The sequence below is a fragment of the Eretmochelys imbricata genome, chromosome 1 (assembly GCF_965152235.1).
Source record: "Eretmochelys imbricata isolate rEreImb1 chromosome 1, rEreImb1.hap1, whole genome shotgun sequence".
NCBI classification, from domain to species: Eukaryota; Metazoa; Chordata; order Testudines; family Cheloniidae; genus Eretmochelys; species Eretmochelys imbricata.
The window spans coordinates 27,691,295-27,718,855 of NC_135572.1; the positions used below are offsets into that span (position 1 = coordinate 27,691,295).

The window sequence follows — 27,561 nt, forward strand, 5'->3', positions numbered from 1 at the left end:
TGAGTACATTAGAGAGGTCAGTGTAACAAGTTGGAGTGTCCTGATGTAAATGAGCTAGTGCTTGGATATTGGTGTTGTTGGGTGATAGTTGAGATATATTTTTGTTTCCATGCTATTCAGAATTTGTGTTGTATGGAAATATGTCTGAGCAACTTTAAACTTGCAAAGTTGCGGGGGGGGATTTTGAAAGTCATTTTATTTTTTCTCTTTTATTTTAATCTATTTTAAATGTGGGGTCTGACAATCCAGGGCTGGAGATAGGCCAGTGGAGTGGAGAAAAGGGCTATCCAGGGAGTGGAATAGCAGTTCAGTAAAATAATCCGATCTCTGGTTGTTGGGTTTTGGATTTTTTTAATTTACATGCCTGAGAGATAAAGCTTTAACTAACACTTCAGCTTCCTCTGTCTGGCACTCAGAGCTTTTCAAGTGAAGCTGCAGCCTGGCAATTTGAAAAGCTTGTGTTACCCAGAAGACACTTAAATGTAAAGCTTTCTCCTCCAGGGTGTACAATTTTAGAGCAGAATTGACAAACTTCAGGATTAAAGCAAAAATTTATGATATTGGTTGCTTTGAATGTTATTAATGTATTAATTTCTGTTATTTAATTAACACTACTAGATGTAACCATTCAGTTGTTATTGACGTATATTTGAATCATTGAATATATTTGTTATTCCATTGATGTTCCAGAAATTAGGTTTACAAAAATTAATATATTTATAGCCCCATGGTGGTGAAGAAGACTCCGATTACGCACAGTTTATGTTATCAACATTTTCTTAAAGATGAGCGTGAGGAACTCTTAGCACTCATCATTAAGAAAATACTGAAAACATAAGGTGTAATGTGGGGTTTTCTTCTCGATCACGGGTGCTATATAAACAATTCTTGAGCATCCACTTGACACAATAGTGGGGCTGGGGGGCATTCTTCGTAATTTGTCATATCTGTCAGCTGCCATTGGCAGAATAAATTTAGTTTGACACATTTTAGAAATAACTTTTAAATTTATTTATTATATGTCCCACTATGTAGACAGTGTCCAAGGTATTCTAGAAATGTGATGGATCCCAGATCTACACCTTGCTCCACATGAGTAAAATTTGAAGCCCGTGGTTCATCTGGCTCTTATGTTAGATGGACTTAAAAAAAAAAATCTCTGGAAAAGAATTCCAGAATTCAGAAAGGGAGTATTCTAAAAGGTTTTCTTTACAGAGTTACAGAATATTTTACAGCAAAAAATCCATAGAAAATTCAGTTCTACTTTGAAAAGGTTTTTTTCCAAGTTTGGAGACTGAATTCAGTCAGTAAAGAGTAAAACAAAGGATTTTAATTCACCTTTGAGAAGCAATAACAATATGCTTTTAACAGTATAGCTTGAACCAATGCCTTCCTAATAGGAGAAGCTAGTTTTGTAAATTTAAGGAACTAGAAAATTCACTTTTTAATTAAAAAAAAAAAAAAAAAAAAAAAAGCAAAAAGGGAATGAGAGGAAAAACTTGGATCCTGTATCAACTCCAAAACAGAATTGGCCCCAAAATCACTGCTTTCTGGTAAAAGGGCACCTTCATCTGTATCTAGATCTGTCTGTGTACACAAAAAAACATTAAAAGAACATTAGCAGGTTGCAAAGTCAAGCTCTGAAAAGTTAGAAAATGCCAGCATTCGACCCCCTTTTGCATATGCATTTCTGACAGCCTTAGGTTACGTAATCTTATTCACATTATTTTTCTCTCAAGACCCCTGTCTAGTTCAGTGCAGACTGGAGCATAACAAGCAGCTATTCAGCACTTTGTTCTCTCCTTATTGTTCAATGTGTGGCCCCATGCCTTGTTTATTGCAGGCTACTCAAACCCTGTTCTGAAGACAGACTCACTTATTTCCTCATGGTCTTTCTGGAGGGGCTTATCATTATATAACCTGAGTTCTTCACAAATATTAATGAATTTATTTTTACAATACCTCTGTGAGATGAGGGAGTATTATCATCCCCATTTTGCAGAGAGGAACTGAGGCACGGAGAGATTAAAGTCAAAAGGAAATGCATAGATCCTGATGATATAGCACTTTACATGTTCAAAGCACAGCTCCTATTGACTTCAGTGGCTCAGTGCTTCTGCAGATCAGTCCCCAGGGTCTCTAGTCAGTCACCCAGAAAATGAGGAGCACACAATTAATTACCATTTATAAAAAGTTTGGATTAAGTGACCTGCCGAGCATCACGTGGGAACCCAGTGGCAGAGGCAGAGATAGAATCCAGTTCTCCAGGCCAGCATTCAACTGCTTTAACCATGTTTTTTGTCGTCCTCCTGCAATCCCCTGCAACAAAGGAGTCGGGGTCCTACAAACGATCTTCTTCATTACACAGCCCTGATCCACCTTCAGAGAAGGCCCATCCTATGTGATGAATGGTGCCAGTGATCCCATGGAAAAATAGGATATGATCATGCAATTTAAAGAGTACATGGTAATACATATGCACAAGGTGGGCAAAATAAGGTTGCCCAGGCATCGGGGGTATTGAGAGTAGAGGAGAGATTTGCGCTCAGTTCAGGTGCCTTGACTCCTGTCACAGCCTGCTGCAGTTACAGGAAAAATCACGTTCAGCCCCAAGCTGCCCGGGTATTTAGCTGCGAAAATCGAAGTCTCTACTGAGCATGTGCGAGATTTGATTTTCAGAGACTAATAAACTTGGCCGAATTCGGGTGGATTTTCATGGGGCCAGCAAAAGGCCCATCCCTGATGCAAAGGCTGCCCCTCTGCCAAATGTCACATCCCTGCTCCAAAGCCTGGGGCACCAGAGCATCTCTCAAAAAAAGTCCCCAGAATTTTTTCACGTGGGCAAAACAACATATTTTCCCCTAGCCTTGTTCTACATGAAACGCTGGAGGGTAGGGATAGGATACAGAGGGACCAAGACAAATTAGAGGATTGGGCCAAAAGAAATCTGATGAGGTTCAACAAAGACAAAGTGCAGAGTCCTGTACTTAGGACGGAAGAATCCCATGCACTGCTACAGATTAGGGACCGAGTGGCTAGGCAGCAGTTCTGCAGAAAAGGACCTAGGGGTTATAGTCAACAAGAAGCTGGATATGAGTCAACAGCGTGCCCTTGTTGCCAAGAAGGCTAACAGCATTTTGGGCTGTATAAGTAGGAGCATTCCAGCAGATTGAGGGACGTGATCATTCCCCTCTATTCGGCATTGGTGAGGCCTCATCTGGAGTACTGTGTCCAGTTTTGGGCCCCACACTAAAGAAGGATGTGGAAAAATTGGAAAGAGTCCAGCGGAGGGCAACAAAAATGATTAGGGGGCTGGAGCACAGGAATTATGAGAAGAGGCTGAGGGAACTGGGATTATTTAGTCTCTAGAAGAGAAGAATGAGGGGGGATTTGATAGCTGCTTGCAACTACGTGAAAGGGGGTTCCAAAGAGGATGGCTCTAGACTGTTCTCAGTGGTACCAGATGATAGATCAAGGAGTAATGGTCTAAAGTTGCAGTGGGGGAGGTTTAGGTTGGATATTAGGAAAAACTTTTTCACTAAGAGGGTGGTGAAACAGTGGAACGGGGAGGTTGTGGAATCTCCTTCCTTAGAGGTTTCTAAGGTCAGGTTTGACAAAGCCCTGGCTGGGATGATTTAGTTGGGGATTAGGTCCTGCTTTGAGCAGGGGGTTGGACTAGATGACCTCCTGAGGTCCCTTCCAACCCTGATATTCTATGATTCTCAGAAAGTGCTGGGCCATTTTGGCTGAAATCTTCAATAAATAAATAAATACAGCAACAACAACCGCCCCAAATTGAGGCAGACACCTGAAATGGAAAACTTCAGCCCAAACAATTATAGTTTGGCAAAGTCATAAGCAGTGAAAACAGGATCTAATAATATCAGGTGATCTTAAAGTGGCTGTGCTATCAGCCCCACCTGTAATATTTTTATTTCTATTCTCCATTGTTCACAGTGTTCCTCTGGGAGTTTGGAAGATGTATCTTTCCCTGGTAATAGTGTCATATTTCATTATGCAAACACCAGTATTTTCCCTCACACACTGGCATTTTCTGTGTATTAGGGACATTATAGAAATAATAAACAGCATTGCATTGTATTTTGATTGGTGTTGAAATAGCATGGCTCATTTTATTTTGGTATGCTACATCCTTGCTGTACTGCCAGTATTATTGATTATTTTATCTCTATTATAAGCAGAAGTCCTGGAATAGGATTTCTTTAACTTGTGCTCCTGCTGACTGCCTGTCTTGCTCTGCAGCAAAAAGCAAAGGTGCGGTGGGATCATCCTTAAAGGTGGTAGATTTTTTCTTACTTTTTTATGCTAGTGATAGATTGGAGGTAGTGCTTTCTGTTTACAAATGATCTAGCATTCATGGGTTTATTGAGTGAAGCAACTGCTACTTCCAGAGGTGTTAACTTCACAAGATGGGAGAGGCAGATCAGCTACCACTCATGCAGCCTTTTAAAAATGATAAATAATATTTTTAAAAGTGCAGTGACAAGGAACTGTTTGACTGAGCTCATCGGCAGTGAGCAATGAGTCTTTCATCTCTAGGTTGCCGGTTGCTCCAGTACTGACAGATGGTGGTTTAGTGGCTTGTGAGAAATACAATGCTGGTCTCAGTCCAGTTCTCAGCAGACAAGTGTGCGCATCACGAGACTGCAATCCCAACCAGTACTAATTGGCACCCAGGTTGACAGTCTCTCAAGAGAGACACCCAAGGCTGATGCACTCCTAGAGCAGGTCCCTCGTCCCAGATGAGTGATTGGATGATGTGGGCAATCTTACATTGCTGGTGCCCGCTGCCATAACAGTCCTTGTCTGTAAAGAGAGGGGTTGAGTCTCCACAGCTGTCAGTCCAGCACTTTCCATGGTTTTAGTTTTAAAAAGTGTGGTTAAAAACAGGCCAGGGGGAAAAAACAGCTTGACTCCTTCCTAGAAAATGCTGTACTTCTGCTGCTGATAGCAAGACCACTTTAGCATTTACTCTAAATCGCAGTTTCTAATTGCAGGGAGTGAACAATGCCAGGGGATAAGATTTCCAGAACCATTTAGCTTTCTTTGCGGATTGGGAGATGGGACTTCGTTTTGTAAGGAGGAAATAAAGAGACATTTAGACAAAAATAACCCACTGAGCAGTTAACCAGCAGAGCTGTCGCTGTCAATGGTCAGCCCAGCCAGACTAGAAAGTATGTAATATTTTTGGCTGACCGCCATCCAAAATTGCTACTGTGGGAATTGGCATGTTAGCAAATTTAATTGAAAGCGAATCCAAGCTTCTTTCATGCAAGCAGAAGTCTCTTTCTGACTTATTGCTTAACTTGTTAAAATTGTACTTGAAAGATGGGGGGAAAGCTTGAAATGTATATTGATTGATTTTTTTTTTTAAAGAGTATTACTGAGTCTCTCAAGTTCTTGCTGATTTTGGATCATCGCATTTTCACAATATTTCATAATTAAAATTATTAGTAAATTCTGTTTTAAGTCTCTGCCAACTTCCTAATTAACTATTTTTTCCCTCAGATTGCAGTGCTTATTTATTACTGTCAGCTCGCTGTATAGTTTACACAATGCACCAGGAATTTTTACTAAGCATGTCTCTGGTTCTGTTCTGTTGATATATGTATCTCTGTTTCCACTGCAGCCATACAAATCATGGGATTAATGAGCTGTCAGATTCTGGGTAATGAATGAAAAAATGACAGCCATCCTTTCAGAATTTAAGAAGAAATGTGTTAAATTTGTCATCAGTGCTATAAAGAAATCACATCTCTTCTTCCATGTATGAATCAGGAAACTTCTAAAAAAATTTTTTTAAAAATGCAGTGGTGCAAAGGTACCACATGATCCCCTGGTGAGCAAGTGGTTATTTCCAATTCCGTTTCCATCTCTTTTGGCATCACTGCTCAGGGGCTGTTTGAGAGAGAGAGGCAGGAGAATGTGTTTTGGAAAAAGTAATAGATTTCTACACCTGGGGCTGTAGGTTCTGAGCTGAACCCCCAGCTGGAGATTTTTCTGTGTTCTCTCTTTTTGCTTATATGAACTTGTTAGATTTCTTGTTATAAACATTATTCCTTAAAGGGAAGACCTTGCTGACTACCAAAGAGTTATTTTTCCATGTGGCTCATTCCGCCCATTTACAAAGTTTCATTAGATTTAGATTCCATAATTCTTCATATATATATATATAAAAATAATATATTTTGATCCAGGTGACGGTCACAGATGGAGGCGTCTCACCCAAGCAATCTACTGTTTGGGTGGTGGTTCAAGTTCTGGATGAAAATGATAACAAGCCTCAGTTTCCAGAGAAAGTCTATCAGATCAAGTTGCCTGAGAGAGACCGCAAGAAAAGAGGGGAGCCAATCTACAGAGCTTTTGCATTTGACAAAGATGAAGGACCGAATGCAGAAATTTCCTACAGCATCGTGGATGGAAATGATGATGGGAAATTTTTTATTGACCCTAAAACTGGGATGGTTTCTTCCAGAAAGCAATTCACAGCAGGGAATTATGACATCTTAACAGTAAGGATTCATTAACCAGAATAAGCACACACCATTTGATGTTTCAAGAATATTTTTTTTAAAGTTAGTATAAATAATATCACATCGTTTTCCCTAATTTAGGAGTTATATGTAAAACCTTAACCCATTAAGAAATCCAGTCTTCATACATAACTATAGATAAAGAAAAAGCTCTTTTTACCCTGAATATTTTCATGCTATAGCACATAATGGGTTCTTCTCAGGTTGTTTAAATGGTCGATCTTCAAAACATCAGTTGTCTTTCCAATGCACAGGGAAAAAATGTAGACCGAGGGCTTGTCTATGCACACAATAGTTGTACTGCTGCAACTCTACCACTTCAGTTAAAACAATACAACCCCCTTAGTGTGGAGGCAGTTATATTGGTATAAAAGTAATTATACTAGCATGACTTATGCAGGCCCTCTCAGAGATCCAGAGAGGCCCGGGCCACTTCCGGCTTTTGAGGCCCCTAGCCATGATAAAAATAAAAAATGACGACACATGAAAACAAAATAAGGCACCAAAAAAAGTGAGACATAATTTGAATTTTTTTTTATTTAACAAATTCTTTTCTAGCCTTTTTCTGTGCAAATGCACTAATTATTGAGGAAAAATCTATATCAGGTGTTTAAATTTGAGGCCCCCTTTGAGCTTGAGGCCCAGGCCAAATGGCCCTCTTGGCCCCCACTCTCTGTTTGGCCCTGGGCTTATGCTTGTAAGTGAAGTGGAATAATCTATACTGATATAAAGCACTTTTACAGTGGTGTAACTTCACCCACACTAGGGGTTGCACTGGAATAACTATTTCAGTAAAAAAAAAAAAAAATCACTGCCTTAACCAAAATAGTTATGGGACACAAAAACTGTGTGCAGACCAGGCCTGAGAGAGACAAGAGATGTGTGGTATTTTTTGATAGAATCAAATTTAGGGGCATATGAACTCCAGAAATCCATATGTATTGAAACATTCTTGTGTGATTGAAAACGATTGGTGGTAGGCACTTAAACAAAGTCTAATGATAACAGCAAAGTATTGAGTGGGCGTAGGTGTCTAGTAGTGTGCCACATCGATGGATGTTTCATCCCGTCTTATTTCACATCTTCATCAGGGATCTAGGTGTCAGCGTAAACAGTACTCTGACCAGTTGCCTTTTGGATCTCACACTGTGAGCCAGGTCTCTCACTTCCTGGCAGTTGGCTTTATTAATAAAATACTGTAACGTAAAGTTCAGCTCAAGTCTTCTCCCCAGGCCGAGTTCCAACTTGGAATCTACCCCAGGACTGCTCAGGATACAGCCTTGTTCCTCTCTCTCTAAAGAGTCCATCCCTCTTAAATCCAAGTAGAGTAACAAACCATCTGCTATAGTTCACCAGACCACCTTAATCTATTTCCCAGCAAACCACCTGTTACAGTTCACCAGACCCCCTTTATCTATTTCCCAGCAAGATCAACATTGGCTAACAGGATAAGGTGTTTCAGGCAAATACTTCCAGCCTTTTTAAAAGTGTGTTAATCACATTAGTTCATGGTATAGTGATATATATTTATAAATATCTCCTATAGTGTGTAACTCGAAAACACACTAAAATAAAGAAAAACTAGCCAGACTCTCCGGATGTTTACATAACTGACCAACACACCCACATGAAATGGTATTTGTAACCCCCATCTTCCCTTCTCTTACCCAGATGTTTGTCATCCCACGTCTTTTTGTACACATAGGGCTTGTCTATCTGGACAGTTACTGTGCTGTAAGCTGCACTGTAAATCAATGGGCTAGCCCTATAGGATGCTGCACAGTAAGTCACCATGTGAACCCTGCTGCCTCTCACTAAAAGTTCTGCAGTATGTTTTGACCTACTGCATGCTGAAACAGCGGTAGATCAAAGTGAACTATGGAACTTTTAGCACATGGCCAGAGGGTCCATGCAGCCAGTTAGCACATAGCAGGCTAGAGTGCTGTAGATTTACACCCCAGCTTGCCACGCACTAACTCTTGGTATAGACAAGCCCCTAGATTGTAAACTATTCCAGGCAAGGATCACGCTTATCATGCACCATGCACATTGATAGTATAACATAAATAATAAGAAGAATTAATACTAATTCGGGAGGAATTGTGAACACTGAGGGCAGAGAAGCAACATAAATAGATCTAGAGAAACTGAAACACAGGAAGAAAGTAATCAATTTGGAAAATGGGTTGAAATAATCCAAAACATAGTACTGTAAGAGACTGAAGGATATAGCATACTGAAAAGTTAATAGTTTTGCAGTCCAAGTGCGATAGCAAAAAAGGCCATTGGTCCACATATGTGTCATGTCATGGATCATATTTGTGTTTGTACGGTACCTGCCAAAGTAGGTCTGCTGTCTCAGTTGGAATCTCCGAGTAGGACTCTGGTAATACAAATAATGATGAAAATAATAACAACAGTGTGAACATAAGATATAGAAATTATTTAGACTGGAAATAGGAGTAATGGGGTGAAATTAAGGGAAATTTTGGGAAGATTATTAATAATAATACTTACCTCTTATATAATGCTTCTCATCAGCAGGTCTCAACGTGCAAAGGTAAATATCATTATCTCCATTTTACAAATGTGGAAAATGAGGCATACAGTTGTGAAGTGACTTCCCAAAGCTCACCCAGTAGCTTAGTGTCAAAGCCAGGAATAGAACGCAGGTCAAATTTCCTGACAGCGAAAGCCTATTACATTTTAGAAAAGGCTTCTAGAGAAGATAATGAAAATAACACTAGTCCAATTCTGGACCAGTATCAATAAAGCACTGGTAGACACAGGCACCAATAACAAGTTATGAAGTGAGCTGTAGCTCACGAAAGCTTATGCTCAAATAAATTGGTTAGTCTCTAAGGTGCCACAAGTACTCCTTTTCTTTTTGCGAATACAGACTAACACGGCTGTTACTCTGAAACCAGGTTAAAAATGTGAATTATTTGACTAGAAACGTCTGACATGTACTGTTAGAAAGCTGAGATTCTTACTTGTCTGTTGCTTGTAGCAGATCTTTTTAGTACTGGCATGGCAAGCAGATATAGACCTCTACATCTCACTAGTGTGAATGCCATCTTGCTATTTTCCCCTGTTTGAATGACAAAATATTTATGCCCAGTATCTCACAAAAACTGCGGCAGTTGTAAAATCTATGGAGTTAAGCTATGGGTGAAAAAAGCCTATATAGGATATTGAAGTCATCCTCAGCATCTACCATGCTGAAAGCCCTCTGTATTCAATATTTGTTTTGTGAGTTCACGCATCCCTACAATATTGATGGTGTTATTTGACAGTGCCAGTTGTAGTGGTTTGTATCACTTCCGCATAGCAAGGATTGCTTCAAACCCCTGACATAATTTTATTTTATCAAGTTCTCCTCGCTGTCTCAGAACTGCAGAGAAGACCAAGAAGCAGTAACAATCCCTTTAGACTTAAATTGTATCTCAGGTATTGGGCATGTCACTTTAGTTAGTTAAAGCGGCAAAGAGTCCTCTGGCACCTTATAGACTAACAGACATATTGGAGCGTGAGCTTTCGTGGGTGAATACCCACTTCGTCGGATGCAACTAAGTTAGTTACTTAGTTAAAAAAAAATAGTGCAAAATTGAGTTTTCAACTAAAAGAGATTTTACCAAGTGAAAAGTATCTGTAGACATTTTTGATTTTGGGTGAAATTTATTGGCCTTAGATACACAGGAGGTCCCTTCAGACCGTAACCCTATGACACTATGGAAAACTTACATATTTAGGCTGAAAACTGAAATATTTTGAGCCAGATATCTTGTGTCAGTTCCTCATGAAGGGTAGTAGTTCAGTTTCCTCATGTCCCCATTGTCCTCCCTGGCTGGGCTATGTTCCCCATGACTCACCATGATCAGGGCTCTCCTGATGCAACCACCTCCCTCACCAGGAGGAATAACTGTGGTGCATGCTGGGGGTTGTAGTCCAGCCAGGGAGCCTGGACCAAAAGGGAGCATGAGGTCCTCAGAATACAACTCCCATGAGGCCAGCGGCATTTCCAAATCAGAACATTTTGATTTTCACTGAAAGATCAAACTTTTACATGAAAAATTTTGACAAAAAATGAATTTTCATTTTTGTTGAAAATTTCCACAGAAATAAACCCAACTTTACTCTGGTGGCAGGAGTATACTCAAGATGCATTGACAGAGCAGCATGTTAAGGCACCGTATGTGTTCTCTCTATGCGTAACAGATAAAAGCAGTGGACAATGGACGACCCCAGAAGTCTTCAACTGCACGCCTCCATATTGAGTGGATTAAGAAACCCGTACCCTCACCTGTATCACTCACTTTTGATGAGCCCTTCTACAACTTCACTGTCATGGAAAGCGATAAAGTGACGGAAATTGTGGGAGTGGTCTCTGTGCAACCCGCTAACATACCTTTGTGGTTTGATGTAGTCGGTAAGTTTGAACTCAGTGCTGTGAATAGGTATCAAGAAAAACATCTCAGGATGTGTGGTTTTGAGAGTGAGAAAACTAACAGTGAATTATTACCCAAATTAAAAATGTGACATGCTGAAATGAAAATGCCTAATTTAATAATATAATAATAATAATACTCATGCTTTTGTTATGACTCCTTAGCTAAGCTGAAAAGAAAGCGCTGTATGGCTGGATTGTTTTTTTTTTTCATAGTATGTTATTTACTGCAATCTTGATGTTGTCTGTCATTTAAATTCTATTGTCATACTTTGCTAATCTCATTTCTAAATGTATTTATGGTACTTAGACTTGCTGTCCCTCATTTCTCTCTTTTCTTCACCTTTTTTTCTGCATTCTGTTCTTTTTTTTCTGCTTCCGACTGCCCTGCTTCAAGGTGGCAAGCATGCTCGAGAGATGTTCTATATTCTACAGACAGCTTGTGGGCAGAACTGTTCAACAGAAGGTACCCTTAGTGCAAACACATTTGCTAAAGTACAACTATCCAAGCTGCCTTTTTTTTTCTTTTCTTTTTTTATAAGTTCTTTGAAGCAAATTATATGACACCTTTCATAAGTGCCTGTGACAGGATGGACAGGATACATTCTTTTCTATGACAGATTTTATCATATCCAATTATTAGCCCTTTATTCACAGATTTTCACGATTTAACCAAAAAAAATTCAAAGGTTTTACAGTTCAATGCTGTCCGTTTAAAATGGGAAATGAAAAAAAAAATTAGGCATGAGCAGCATCAGCATGTGGGTTGCAAGTGGAGCCACCAAAATGATCCACTTGAATGCAAGCTGACAAAGTGAAATCAGTTTAGATGTGAGATTTCAAGCACAAAATTGCCTAATTTGCCTTCCATAACTTTGCTTATAAAGGTGGGGAAAAGGAGAGCAAGCATGGTTGGTAAAAGGCAGGAGAGGGCATGACAGTGGTGGTATTTTAAATGCAAAGGCAAATGCAGTAGGTCTGTGGATATCAGAAAAAGAGGGAAGAAGGAGTATTGCTTAGCAGCTGGAACAGGGAACTAAGAGTCAGCATTCCTGAGGTCTGTTCCCAGCTCTGCCATTGATTTATTTGTGTGGCTTTGGGCAACTCACTTAACAGCTCTGTAACCTTTCTGTCCTTAATTTGTGCAGATCAGGAAGGAAAACTGTTGTGTTTCCTCTTGTATCTGTAGCTGGGTTTCTGAGATGCCAAACATCATTAAAACTAAACCCAATGCTGTCGCGCTCTTGGGTTTCCGTTAGCCCTTTGAGAAGAGCAAAACACGTCTCCTAATTTATTCCCTTGCATTCTTCGATAGTTTTAGCACAGTCTGAGCAGTTTATATTAGCATCACCTTTACATTCCTTTCCTCTTGCTGACCCTAACTATCCTCCCATGGGAGGCCCCCCTCCCCCCCACATTGACTTTGTCACTTTTTGAACTCGAACTTCTTGTTGGACTTCTCTGCCCTTCATCCTGTTTTGTCTTTTGCTCAGTGAATCCCACCACTCTCATTATAATGCTCTCAACTTTAAGTCTGAGAGAAGGCTGCTGCTTTCCAACTACATTCTTACGCATCATTGTAATTATTCCTGTTCCAGCACCTCCTAGTAATGATGCTCAACATGTTTGCCCCCCCAAAGAGATGGCTGATGAAGAGCATGCATGGTAATTAGAGCCCGTAGTTGGTAATTTAATACAGTACTTACAGCTAGAATAGCTTAAATACTTTTTAAAATAGGTTTTAGTTTATCCCCCCCCAAAAAAAAAAACAAAAAAACAAAAAAAACAAAAACCAACTAACATTGTCCATAAAGGCTCTAGAGTTTGATGTTAGCCAGTACCAAGAGGTGTTGAGCGCCTAATTTCCATTGACTTTAATAGGTATTCTGGGCACTTGGCACCTCTCAGTACATTGCAGGGTCAATTCCCTCGTCTGCGCCTGTGGCCATCTACTTTATTAGACGTAGTATTTCTACTGCAGTAGTGCCTGGTAGCAGCAGGCATGAACCAGGACCCCAGTGTGCTTGGTGCTGTGCAAACAAAGAACAAAAATATGGTCCCTGCCACAAAGAGCTTACAGTCTAGTATTTATGTTTAGATTAATTTAGCTGCTTCTAATCAGTGTCAGTTACCGTACGGGAAGCTGGGAGGGACTGATGGCTCCAGACAGCTGTTTGTGAGCCACGCTAGAAGATGGCAGCAACCTTGCCCTGATCTGAATTTTGCACTTGCATCTCCATGAACATCCCACAGTAAAGTCAATGGGAGCCCTGCATGCTTATGCAAGTGCCTGATTTAACCCAGAGTTTCGAGTTCAACCTTTAAGTTTATTGGCTTCATAAAATAAATAAGGACCAGAATCTCCCAGTGTAATCGTTTCCCTTCATTATTTTTTTCTGATATCTACTTGCCTGTTTGTTTAATTTGGAGTTCACCTCCTCACATAGGAGGCTGCCTTCTATTTGGGCCCTTCTAATCAATAATGGTTGAAAAGTCAAACCCAGTTTCTGTTTTCAGCATGTATTGAATTTATCTGTCAGGTCACACAGAGCCCACAGCACTTCTTTGTGAAGGCCCTGAACAAAAGAGCCCATTTTCTCAGTTTTTGTTATATTTAATCACTGTTTGATAAGAAACTCATTTTCAATGGAATAGAAGCTCCAAAACAGTTGAAGTTATTTTTGTTCCCATGTAATCTGAGCCCTCTCTCTGTCTCTGTCTCTTTCACCCCTTTGCACTGGTCGTGGGAGTGGTACGATAATTAGTGTGCTACTTTCGCTGCATTAGCTGAGCTGCACGGTGCCGATTGTTGCTTGAGTAGCATGTTGCACAAAACCCCTCTGACACTTTCCCATTAGGTCTCTCTCCATCCCTTCCTCCTACTCCTGATGTAGGCCTTTAAAAGGACAGGCAACTTTTAAAACTAGAGCAGGACTTTCCTACCCCGTTGTGCTTAAATTCCAGTAATTTCAGGATCCCTGGCTAATAATAATGTAAACTTTTTCCTATGCAAACTACATTGCACCAATTTTCATTGAGTGCCAAAAACATGATTCCCCAGCCTCTTTTGAATCATCTGCTATGAGAACTGTGTACTATATTTCTTGGGGTTTTTTTCCCCCTACACCTTATTTTCTGCCCCATACTCAGCTTTTCAGGAGAATCACAGCCTTGGATGTGCTACTAACAGTTATTTCGCTGAAATTCAAAATATCTCTGCAGTGTCCTTCTCTTTCTAAGATGATGTGCTACATATGAAGTCTTGCTTTGCATGTTGTGTTACTAATATTTCTAAAATACACCATGTTTTAACTGAATGCTGCAGTTGAATTCAGAGTACTTGGTACCTGTTTTGTCAGCATATAGATTTATTTTAGATCCACCAGAACTAGAAAGCTAAATTTCTGATCCTGACCTCTCCCTGAGTCTGAGTAATTTGGGCTGTACCTTTCTTTCTGCAAATGCCAGAGGCAGTTTAGACTCTTTCTTGGGACCCTGGAATCTGTCCATTGCCTTTCCATCATTGTGCCTCCAGTACTGCATACAGGGCAGTGGTTCAGCTGTCCCATGTTTTTCTATTAGCATCCTAGGTTTTATAACTCACTTTGGGGCAGGACTAAGCAAGATTCCCCCCTCCCCACGCCTTGGGACAAATATTCTTTTGGGGCTCTGCTCCCTGAATTAGAAGCACTCACCTGACTCCTTTTCTCTTGCCCTCCACATCATGACAGAGCAGGCTGTATGAGACCCTGCTCACCCAGAGTTGCTCCATGTACACCCAGAGTTGCTCCATCTGTGAGGAGACCTGCCCAGCAACTGAACCAGGCACACACTGCCCGAGGGCATCAGGAGAAAGGGCTGAGAAATCCACCCCCACTTCAGCCTGTAGATACCTCACTAAACTCAGTATTGTCGAGTATCATGTCTGGGACTTGACAACAAACACCACCCTCTGCAATCAGGGATTTCTCAGGAGTATCTCCAACCCCACTATCGTTGTCCAGTCCTCTTCAAAGGGGAAAAGCTCTAGAGTGTCCTTCCATACACATCAGTGGGTAATAGAGTCATTTTCACAGAAGTCTGGCATGCTTTCCCCTCCTTCCCAGAGGAAGATACGGTCTCTTACAGGAATACACGCCTGTTTTAATTTTAAATTACTTCTCAGCAAAGCAGGGACGCATGGCTCTTACACCTTCTACTTTCTATATTTCTCCCTCTAAAGATAAAGTAAAAAATCCAGAGTGGAAACCGAAGAAAATGCAAAAGAAAAGATAAAAAGCATATCATATTTCCTCACAAGTGCTACAGTATACGTATCCATCAGGCCCTGCAATTGGCAGTTTCTCAGGTTCACCCTTGGAAATTGCCTCTAGCATTATAAAACCCTTCCGTTCAGCCTGTCCTTTGCAGCAAGGGTGTTCACGAAGATTTTGATGATAATATTAGCCAGGCTAATTCTGTCTAGAAAGTCACATGTGCCTGTTCTGAGCTGTTACTGTTTTAAGAGCACCATGACAAGAAGACAGCAACCCAAAAGATCCTCTCCATGATTCAGGAACATGGGTCTCTGATCAGCTAAAAAAAATCCCTGATTCCCTCACAGGTGATCACATAGTTAGGTTTCAAAACAGGTACAAGGAAGGTGCCCAGTCTTCTAGATACAGGAAAGTCTCATTCAGCAAGGTGCAGGTGCTAATCTCCAAGAAGTGTCTGAGTTTCACCCATCCAGATTTACATGCAGCTCCTATGTCTTCTTGGTCACCCCACATGCAAGACTACACAAAAATCGCACCTCCAGTTTAGCAGTTTCCCCAGTCTGCATCTGTGGCAGGCCTGTGGTTGAAATGAAAAGCCTATGTGATAGTAGGATTCTTCCATCAGAGTCGAAATCCCTACTTTCTGACCGTGGATGCCAGCTCCTCACCATGAAGGAGCATGCTTGGGGAACCACAGCACGAAGTGATCAGGGACAAAGTCAAACTCTCTAGAACACCAACTTCCTAGAGATAAAAATCGTCAGACTGACCCTCCTCCACTTCAGGGGCCACCTGAGAAAGGGGCCATTTCCTGATTCAGTCAGATAAGATGATATAGAAATCAGCAAGAGGACACCAGTAGCTTTGAGTTCTAACAGCCAGAATGAGGCAGGTTCTTTGGTGGGCAGAAGGTTCTCTAGCTTCTTTCCAGTTGATGCACATGAAGAAGATATAGAATGCAAGAGCGGACTGGCTAAGCCAGGGGTGGGCAAACTTTTTTGCCTGGGGGCCACATTTGGGTTGGAGGGCCGGGTAGGGAAGGCTGTGCCTCCCCAAACAGCCTGGCCCCTGCCCCCTCCCACTTCCTGTCCCCTGACTGCCCCCCATCAGATCTCCTGACCCATCCAACCCCCCCTGCTCCTTGTCCCCTGACTGCCCCCCGGGACCCCACTCCCTATCTAACCCCCCCCGTTCCCTGTCCTCTGACTTCCCCGACCCCTAGCCACACCCCCGCTCCGTGACAGGCCCCCCGGGACTCCCACACCTATCCAACCCCCCCTGTTCCCAGTCCCCTGACCACTCCCCGCCCCCTTACCATGCTGCTCAGAGCAGCAGGACTGGCAGCCACGCCACCCAGCCGGAGCCAGCCATGCCGCTGCACTGCCCAGCAGGAGCTCGCAGCCCCGCCGCCCAGAGTGCTGGCGGCACGGCGAGCTGAGGCTGCGGGGGAGGGGGGATGGCAGGGAAAGGGCTGGCGGCTAGCTTCCCCGGCCGGGAGCTCAAGGGCCAGGTAGGACAGTCCCGCGGGCCGTAGTTGGCCCACCTCTGTGCTAAGCCATCAGCAGATATGTAACTGGGAATAGCCCCTAAGCCAAGAAGCATTCCAGTTGATACCAAATAGCATACCTTCCCCCGGCTCTATTTACAGCAGTCAAGAGATGCAGCTGAATCTCATCTTCACCAAGGGAACGGAAGCTCTGGCTCACAGGTGTCCCAATTCAGCTTCCATTCACCTCCTCCTGCTCCGTACTATACTAGGAAGAGTGACTCAAAAGACAAAAGAGGAAGCAGCCATCATTTTCCTCATTCCAAGTTGGCAAAGAAGCCCGTGCTGCTAAGATCTCATAGGCCTGTTGCATAGGTGTCTGCTTTGTCCTCTCAGTAGGCAGGATCTTTTATACCAGGGCCAAACCTAAATAAACTGGGATACTCCTCTAGGGTATTAGGTTGACCCTTGAGTTCATGGAGATCTTCCACCTTCTTGGTTTATGCAAGAGGTTGCAAAACATTCTGTTACCATTGCCAAGGTAGAAAGATCAGGCACAGGAAACCGGCTGTTCCAGGACCATAGCAGAGTGCTTTTCCCCCACCCTCAGTGGTTTACCTTAATAGAATTGCACAGTTGAGGCAGATGTCATCCTTGCTTGTCTCCTCTCATCCTAAATTCCTCTTCTTGAAAGCTTCTAAATATTCTGTAGCTATGTATGAAACTGCATCGCTGAAGTTTACACAGCTGCAAATAAAATACTTGCAGAGGGGATTGGAGCCCTTTAAGTACGTTCCATAGCAAGAACATGAGGAGCCACCACAAAGGAAATCTGTAAAGCTGCCACCTCCGTAGCCATCCCATGGAAGCATCCTTTGGAAGAAAGTAGGTCCAAGCACTGGTCACAAAATAATTTAATTCCACTAATTTGTAGTGAAGGCAAGAATTCTTTTTCTTTCTGTCTTACTTTATCTGTCCTTTCCTAGTATTGTTTCTGCATTGCTTTCTACATCTCTGAAGTCTCGGACTGGGGAAAGGCAGGTTCCAGAAGCAAAACCTTGTTATGATTTTGTTTCTGGGAAACACCTGTTCCCCATTCTGTCCCACTTGAGGAAATTCCTTTGGGTGCTTCTATCATTGCCTTCTTGGAGTCCATGTATGTAGTGAATACATTTGTACACACTGTTACAATTAAGAATTTATAGCTAATTTACTAGTAAGGTGTCAGCATTTCAATACGCTTTTGGAAACACTCACCTGGTGAGGGATTGTTTGCAGTGCGGCTAAACCCTGCAATTCTGAGACATGAGTTTGACTTGCCTCTGGTGTGTATGCTAGAAGAGAGGCACAATCCAAATATCTCAGACTGAGTGATAGGTCATTCCCCTAAATGAAATAATCAAGTGACAAATTCTCTGTTGTCCACAGCTGATGCGAAATACAAACTACCCATAAATATGGCCCTCAATCCCCATAGAGATTGGGCTGATAGCAAACCTCACCCGAAAATGCAGATCCAGTTCTTTGACCTAGCTTTTCCTCAGTAATGCTATTTAATACAAAACTGAACCATGAAAAATAAACACAGCCCAGCCCCTGCTGGTTGGTGGGAGGAACAGGAGAAAGAGAGAGAGGGAGAGAAATATATCATGAATATAATTTTGGAAGGCTATATGAGAGCCTATACTATTAATCCAATTGAATTAAGTTTATTAATTTTAGGACGAGATTATGGAGTTAGTCAAAGTTGTCTGTGACTCATAGAGCAATGACAGATGGGTGTTATTTGTGGCACAGTGTTGAACAATCTGCATTGTCCTCATCCTAAACACTATACTTGGTAAGCAAGGAAAGGACATTTAAAAACTTGTATTTGCTAATCTCTCAGTTTTAACTTTTTGGAAGTTTTAAAGGCAGAGTTTCTTTGGAAGTGTGTGCTGATAACATATGATTTTTGATTGCTCATTAAGATAGTTATTAAGCATTTTGTATTAAAGACTTTCATTTCATTTCTCACGGTTATTAGTGTGAAACATTCCCTTTGAAAAGAGCAGACTGTCCCAAGGCTAGCTTCGTTTCAGCCCAGGTTTCCTTGCAACCATCTGCAAACTCGCTTCTTCAAATGATTTTTTTTCCCGGAGTTGATTTTTTTTTTTCATGCAGTATTTCCCAAGTAAATCAATTAAAAACATTAATTGGGAGATGACCTCTCTCTTTTTTAGGTTAACTTAAAAATACCTCCAAACATATGATATTATAGTTTTCAAATAAGTTGGTATCTCCATAACTTTAATTAAATGTCAAGGACAATTATGCTTTCACTAGCAATTAAAAAGTGTTAAGTATATATAACCACTGGGAACAGTAAGTGTTTGGTTATGCAGAAAGGGGGCTTCCCTTCTTTGTAAATCACAGCAGATCAAATTGCAGTGTTTTAGTGGCGGGCCACATTGTGCTTGATAGGCTCAGTTCACTGGTGGGGCAGTGCAGGAGACAGGTTCCTCTGGATCTCCCAGTGTGCAGAGGGAGTTCAGTGACTGCCCGATAGCTTCGGATGGTGCCGCAAACTTCCACACTGTGCATCTAGCTGTTGCAGGTCAGGGTGAGGCCCTGCCTGCTTCCCTCCCTATTCTTTTTGGTATAGTTTGTGTATCAGGGTGTGAGAGCAAGGAGTAAAGGTAGCCCCCAAACCCCCAAAAAACGGTTAAGGTTTCACCATAACAAAGCAGCCATTCAGTAAAATTACTGGGCAAAACCAAAAGCAATGGAATGAAATCTCTCAACTACAGACCTGATCCCTAGAGAAACTAAGCACGTCCTGAAACATTTTAAACACCCCCTGAAGTAAATGGAAATCAAAGGCACTCACAGGGTCAGGCCCTTAGAAAATATAGCTCCTGGAATGATACTAATATTTAATTAAAATAGCGCAAGAGTTCTCTCCCCGTCTAGTCTTATTCCTCCTCCTCATGCTCCAGAAAATCTCAGAGTGGGAATTATAATAAACTCCTCTTTACAGCTGAGTAGGGTGACCAGAAGGCAAACTGGGGGGGCGAGGGGGGGTGGGTAATAGGCACCTATATAAGATAAAGCCCCAAATATTGGGACTGACCCTATAAAATCGGGACATCTGATCAACCGGGGTGGGGAGGGAAGCATAGCAGCAGTTAATGCAATCCTACTTTTTGCACAATGAGCAGTTCTAACTTATGAACTATAGCTGTGGTAGAATATTCTTGGTAACCCTTTAATCTTTGGTTGTTTATGGCTTTCCCTTATTCTTTTGTTGATTTTTTTCCCCTACTTTATGAGCTGCTGGAATCTTTTTTGCGCTGCTGTAGGTAATTTGGTTTGGCAGGACAATTGTGTATTTGGAACAATTCTGATGTAAAATGCAGAGAGAAGTTTTAGAGGTTTATCTTGATTTCGGAGGTTTTTTTTTTTTTTTTTTTTTGGTGTCTTCCCTGTCAACTCTGTTTAATTATTTCTGAGAGAGACAAATTATTTGACCTCTGCTGACAAATATTTACATGTCCTTGAAATTAGCATTACATTTCTCTATTTGCATTTTTTTCCAAATATGTAATAAGCCGTACTCATTTTAAAAGACCAGTCTAGTCCTTGCACCCATTGACTTAAAATCTGCAGAACTGAACCCTTAAAATGAATTTCTTAAACCAAAACTTATGCTTGTTCATTACAGGAATTACAAGGGCACATCTCTTGTGGGTTTATAACCCCTAAAATCTTTTTATAAACTCAGTTAATAATGCTTCACTTAAATATATTGTCAAAGCTTTTGTTTTCAGGGCATTTTTATAACATCTGTTTTACAGTGTACAAAACTGTGCTTTGAAATATAAATTATTTTAGAACAAAAAGTTTCACTAAAATTCACTGGGTTATGCGTAAAGAAGGCCCTAAACATGGTTGTCAATAAACAGATACACCTACCCCAGATACATTTTCTATGGAAAGTTTCCAGAGATAGCTAATTGAATTGTGTTTTTGTGGATGATTAGGAGGGAATTTCGATAGTTCTTTCGACGCTGAGAAGGGTGTGGGCACTATTGTCATTGCAAAGCCCTTGGATGCAGAGCAGAGGTCAATATATAACATGACTGTGGAGGTCACCGATGGAACAAATGTTGCAACCACTCAGGTACAATATCGCATTCTTTGTGCGCAAGTTTTTCATTTGTTTGTGGAATTTGTGCAATATTATAGAATAACTGTGCCATCCAAATTAAAAGAACATCCTATGGGAGCCAAGTTAAATAATTTGGCATTTGGTAAATATTTTGAAGCATGTTTCCACTTGCTTTGAAGAGATTTGAATGTTTAACACTTAGAATAGTGGCATTTCTTCTTCTGGTCTTCATGTTCATGTTGAACCAAGATTCTGTCCCAGGACTGAGAGTTTCCATATCAGATGGGAGCTAGGCACAGATGTTGACAGCACAGATTTGTATTATACAACAATGGTCCAGAGGACTTCATCTTACATCTTAGTGATTCTGCAATTTTTGTGGATATTACTGTAGAATACTGCGGATTATTTTCTGTTTCTTTTTCTTTTTTTTCTAAATGCAGTTCATACCTCTCAACCTACCCATGCCTAAATGTGGAACATAATGTGTAGCAAAGACCCAAAATGAGGGGAAGGCACAAATTATTCAGGCAGAAAACTTGTGCTTTGGGATTCCTTTCCTGTCAATGACTGTCTAATCTCAATTCTACATTTCTTTATTTCTGATGTCAGTAATTTCCAACAATACAAGTAAGGGGATGAATTTATTTGGAGCATAGACCACTTTGGGACTAAAAGGAGGCATGTCCCTCAAAGTGAGGTACAGTTGAGAGGTATGGACTAGTTAGTGTCTTGACTCCTAACTCAGCATGAGAGTGAAGTGTGCATGAAGCATGCATCTTATAGTGTTTGGATGAAATATACATCATTGGAATGTACAGGGCCTCCCAGATTAAAGGTGACCTGCAGAGGAAATGAAAAAAATTAGGTTTGTAATGTTATTTGCTTCTTTATAATGCAAAAAGATGTCATGGCAGATTTATTTTTTGCTTTTTTATCTTACCGTTATCAGAAATGTCTGGTTTTGCTTGGATGACTCATATGTAGTTTGGGAGCTCTCCGCCCTTATTTGAAAAGATGATCAAAGTCTCAAACCTTCAAGAATTATGAGCTGTTTAACCTTCGCCATTTACAGTACTTCCAGTTTGTACTTTTTGATTTATCTCAGAGTCTTCAGTGACAGTTAAACAGAAGCATTTAATACAAGCTTGTAGCTAGCAAAATGAATTTTGTACATATATTGGCTAGTTCTTTATCCCAATCCTAAATATAAACCATAATCTCTGTGGGTCAGACATGTCATGTTACATACCCAATGCAATCATTTACGCAGCCTCTGTGATTTGATTTAGATATCGAATAGTATGTTATTAAAATGCTTGATAAATAACTAAAAGAAAGCACCAAGAAACAAAACCAAAACAGTTGCCCACAGTGAAAATTGTGCTTCATAGTGGGTGTCCACCTAAACCCATGGTTTAATACAGAGGAAGTATGGCCCAGTGGTTAGAGCACTGGTCTTGGTAAGCTTCTTGGGGCAAGGACTGTCTTCTTGTTCTTATGTTTGTACAGTGCCTAGTATAACATGGTCCTGGTCTGGGACCCCTAGGTACTACAGTAATACTACTAATGAAAAATAATAATAAATAGTAGGTTGTGGGTTGGCTTGGCTCAAGTCCTTGCTCTGCCATAAGCTTCCTGTGTGACCTTGGGCAAATCAATTATCTCCTCTGTGCCTCGGTTTTCCATCTGTAAATCAGGGATAGTAGAACTTCCCTAAATCACCAGTGTCTTGTGAGGATAAGTACATTAAACATTGTGATACTATAGTAACAGATACTATAGTAACAGGCTATATAAGATATAGCAATAACTATCATTTCCTGTGTGATATATAATCAACTCATTAACTAGTTTTTTTCTGGAAGTTATGTTTTCATATGTAGAAATAGGAATTAAAATTATAGAGATTGTTTTCTTTTATAGAGTGTAAAATAATGTTAGAGATGAGAATTTATAATACAGGAAATACTGAATAGTGTTCCATATATTCACATTCTATAATTCTCTTATATAAATTCACGTGAGGTATTTGTCTCATATTCAAAAGTTTGAATTTTCAAACTTAAAAGTGATAAAAAGAGCTGAACAATGTTACTCACCTTTGTTTATTTAACAAAATAAAGCCCATGTGCTAAGTCAAAAATATCTCATATATAATATTAATATAATCTTCTGAGAGTTCTCAGAAGTCTTATTCTGAGTCCCAGGACATTGCACTGTAGGCAAAGAACCACCTGGGTTTTAATTAGGGCTGTCAAGCGATTAAAAAATTGTGATTAATCTCACAAATAAAAAAATAATCACGATTAATTGTGCAATTAATCACGCTGTTAAACACTAATAGAATACTATTTATATAGATATTTTTGGATGTTTCCCACATTTTCAAATACATTGATTTCAATTACAATGCAGAATACAAAGTGTACAGTGCTCACTTAATATTTATTTTTATTATAAATTTTTGCACTGTAATAATAAAAGAAATAGTGTTTTTCAATTAGCTTAATACAAGTACTGTATTGCAATCTCTTTATCATGAAAGTTGAACATACATGTGTAGAATTATGTACAAAAAATAACTGCACTCAAAAATAAAACAATGGAAAACTTTAGTGCCTACAAGTCCACTCAGTCCTACTTCTTGTTCAGCCAATCGTTCAGGCAAATAAGTTTGTTTACATTTGCAGGAGATAATTCTGCCTGCTTCTTATTTACAATGTCACCAGAAAGTGAGAACTGGTGTTCATACGGCACTGTTGTAGCCAGTGTTGCAAGATATTTATGTACCAGATGTGTTAAAGATTCAGATGTCCTTTCATGCTTCAACCACCATTCCAGAGGACATGTGTCCATGCTGATGATGGCTTCTGCTCAATAACGATCCAAAGAAGTGCAGACCAACGCATGTTCATTTTCATCATCTGAGTCAGATGCCACCAGCAGAAGGTTGACTTTCTTTTTTGGTGGTTCAGGTTCTGTAGTTTTCACACAGGAGTCTTGCTCTTTTAAAACTTCTGAAAGCATACTCCACACCCCATCCTGATCAGATTTTGGAAGGCACTTCAGATTCTTAAACCTTGGGTCAAATGCGGTAGCTATCTTTAGAAATCTCACATTGGTACCTTCTTTGCGTTTTGTCAAATCTGCAGTGAAAGTGTTCTTAAAATGAACAACATGCTGGATCATCACCCAAGACTGCTATAACATTAAATATATGGCAGAATGTGGGTAAAACTCAGTGCAGGAGACATACAATCCTTCCTCAAGGAGTTCAGTCACAAATTTAATGAACACAATATTTTTTGAACAGCGTCATCAGCATGGAAGCATATCCTCTGGAATGGTGGCCAAAGCATGAAGAGGCATACAAATGTTTAGCATATCTGGCACATAAATACCTTGCAATGCTGACTACAAAAGTGCCATGCAAACCTTCTGTTCTCCCTTTCAGCTGACATTGTAAATTATCTCCCATAAATGTAAACAAACTTGTTTCTCTTAGCGTTTGGCTGAACAATAAGTAGGACTGAGTGGACTTGTAGGCTCGAAAGTTTTGCATTGTTTTGCTTCTGAGTGCATTTATGTAACAAAAAAAATCTACATTTGTAAGTTGTGCTTTCACGATAAAGAGATTGCACTATGGTACTTGTATGAGGTGAATTGAAAAATATTATTTCTATTGTTTATCATTTTTACAATGCAAATATTTGTAATGAGAATAATATAAAGTGAGTACTGTACACTTATAATTGAAATCCATGTATTTGAAAATGTAGAAAAACATCCTAAATATTTAATAAATTTCAATTGGTATTCTATTATTTAACAGTGCGAATAAAACTGCAATTAATTGCGATTAATTTTTTTAATCACTATTAATTTTTGTGAGTTAATTGTGATTAATCGACAGCCCTAGTTTTAATGTTACTTGCAAAAATATTTTCTGGAAGAAGTGCGGGGGGAAATGCATCTATAAATCCCTTTGCTTCATTTAAAAAAACTAATAAAAGAAGCCCTCCCACTCACCCCCCTCCCCCAACACGCAGTGGTTTACTACAAAACAGCTGATCTTCATCATGCTTAATGGAACCATATTCCCTTTTATTCAACAGCACTTGTTCTTCCTTTATCTCTTTCTGTCATTTGGTGCATTACACAGTCAGAAGTGGTAAAAGACATTGTAAAAATACCAAAGATTTTTGTTTCAGTAATATGATCAGTGCTGAAGACCGCATAACAGCTTCAGTTTCTTCAGTAGTAGTGCTGCATATTTATTAAATTCTGATAAACTATTATGACTTCCTTCACCCCATGACCCTACACGCTGTATGTTATAGTGTAGTAAGAGAAACAAAACCATTATGATTTAAAATTCACACGTTTTGTGTTATAGATATGTTTTGATGGAGGTAAAAGAAAGAATTTAAGAAACCCAAGAAGGCCTTAAAGGTTTCCACATAAATTAAAGGATTTTTGGTGGGGGAGTGGACGATGTCAAGTTACAGAGATCCATGCAAATTCGTGAGTGAGACACTATTCGTGTTAATGTACTGTTCCCACTTACCACATTGCCCCTTCATCCAGGCTGCAACCACCACGTTTTATGCCAGTAAAGATCTATTTTAATGCACTCCGGCTATGATCCGAGCAAAATGGCAGCGGTAGTTGTGAGGGAGGAATATTGATTTACTTGATATATTATTGGAGTGTGAGTATGAAGGTACCTATTAGATTGATTAACTTCTAGGAAGGCTAAGCGAGGAACAAGACAGGGACGGGTTTTGTTTTTTCTCCACTTAATTCATCATTTCTGAAGGCAATGTGATAATTTATAAAAGTCTGAAGTTGTACACCACCTCTGAGTTCATGAGAAATGTGATTCTTGCAGGTATCGTCTGCTCACTAGTCCTTGGGGGACATCTGCTGTCCCCACACTTGAATGAAACCATGAAGCCATGACCCTAGGACTCTGCTTTTGCCGTAGGCCATAAGATTTAATCTTGATGATGGAGAGTATATTGCCCTCAATTGAACAAAGAGGGGCTTCTGCTGGCACAGAATCAATTTAATGGTACCCTTTCCCCCACTCCCTTCTCAGTATTGACCAGCCCTGATGAAATGAGGTCAGGAATAGAGCTGGCCCGAAAGTAGAAATCCCTTCCCATGAAAAATTTGGCATTTAAAAAAAAATTATCACAAACCAGGACAAAATGTCAAATTTTTTTGCAAAAAGGGATTTCAAGAAAAAGATCATTTTAGGAGAACTAAAACAGAAATGTTCAGTTTCCCAGCTGCCCACCTGGAAGTGTCTTGTCAATTTCACAAGAACCTTTCAGCCCAGCTGCTGGAGAAGCAAAGAAACTGGGTGCTCTGCCTTCTTGCTTCCCCTTTCACTAACCAGCTGTTCACTCTTCTAAAACACCTGGAAAGGTACAGAGGAGTGGGGAATGATTTATTTCTGTCAGCTTCAGTGCTACCAGCTCTTGCAATTTTATTTGATGGATTTTCTTAATGCCCCAGCCCTTGGAGTCGTGTTATTACATGAGAACATTAGAACATAAGAATGGCCATGCTGGGTCAGACCCATGGTCCCTCTCGCCCAGCATCCTGTCATCTGACAGTAGCCAGTGCCAGATTTCAGAGGGAAAGAACAGACTAGGACAATTATCAAGCTGTTGCCTAGTCCCAGCTTCTGGTAGTCAGATGTTTAGTGATATCTAGAGGATGGGGTTGCATCCCTAACCATCTTGGCTAATAGCCACTGGTGGACTTGTCCTCCATGAAATTATCTAATTTTGTTTTGAACTCAGTTATAGTTTTGGCCTTCACAACATCCTCCAGCAACGAGTTCCACGGGTTGACTGCACACTGTGTGAAGAACTACTTCCTTTTGTTTGTTTTAAACCTGCTTATTTCACTGGATGACCCCTGCTTCTTGTGTTATGTGAAGTGGTAAATAACACTTCCTTCTTCCCTTTCTTCCCACCATTCATGGTTCTGTAGACCTCTGTCATACCCCCCTTAGTCATTTCTTTTCTAAGCTGAACAGTCCCACTCTTTTTAGTCTTGCCTCATATAGAAGCTGTTCCATGCCCCTTCTCTGTATCTTTTCCAATTCTCCTATATTGTTTTTGAAATAAGGCACCAGAACTGAACACAATATTCAAGTTGTGGACATACCATGGATTTCTAGAGTGGCATTATGCTATTTTCTGTTTTACTATATATCCTTTTTCTAATGGTTCCCAACATTCTGTTAGTTTTTTTGACTGCCACTGGACTTTGAGCAGATGTTTTCAGAGAACTATCCATGATGATTCCAAGATCTCTTTCTTAGTGGTAACAGCTAATTTAGACTCCCCCATTTTGTATATATACTTGGGATTATTTTTTCCAATGAGCATTTTGCACTTATCAACACTGAATTTCATCTGCCATTTTGTTGCCTAGTCAGTTTTGTGAGATTCCTTTGTAACTCTTCATGATCAGATTTGGAGCTAACAATCTTGAGTAATTTAGTATCATCTGCAGACTTTGTCACCTCACTGTTTGCCTTCTTACCAGATCATTTATGAATATTTTGCACAGCACAAGTCCCAGTACAGATTCTTGGTGGACACCACTATTTTACCTCTCTCTAGTCTGAAAACTGTCCATTTATT

At 40.3% G+C, this 27,561-nt stretch overlaps 1 protein-coding gene across 2 annotated transcripts in view; it reads left to right on the forward strand.

Annotated features, from left to right (window-relative positions):
• FAT3 (FAT atypical cadherin 3) overlaps positions 1-27,561 on the forward strand; it is a 436,391-nt gene that overhangs the window by 278,577 nt on the left and 130,253 nt on the right. For both annotated transcript variants that reach the window (XM_077805390.1, XM_077805398.1), the window contains exons 4-6: positions 6,219-6,533; positions 10,773-10,983; positions 20,766-20,905. In XM_077805390.1, coding sequence (XP_077661516.1) covers positions 6,219-6,533; positions 10,773-10,983; positions 20,766-20,905 — 666 coding nt within the window. The remainder of the gene's footprint in view (positions 1-6,218; positions 6,534-10,772; positions 10,984-20,765; positions 20,906-27,561) is intronic.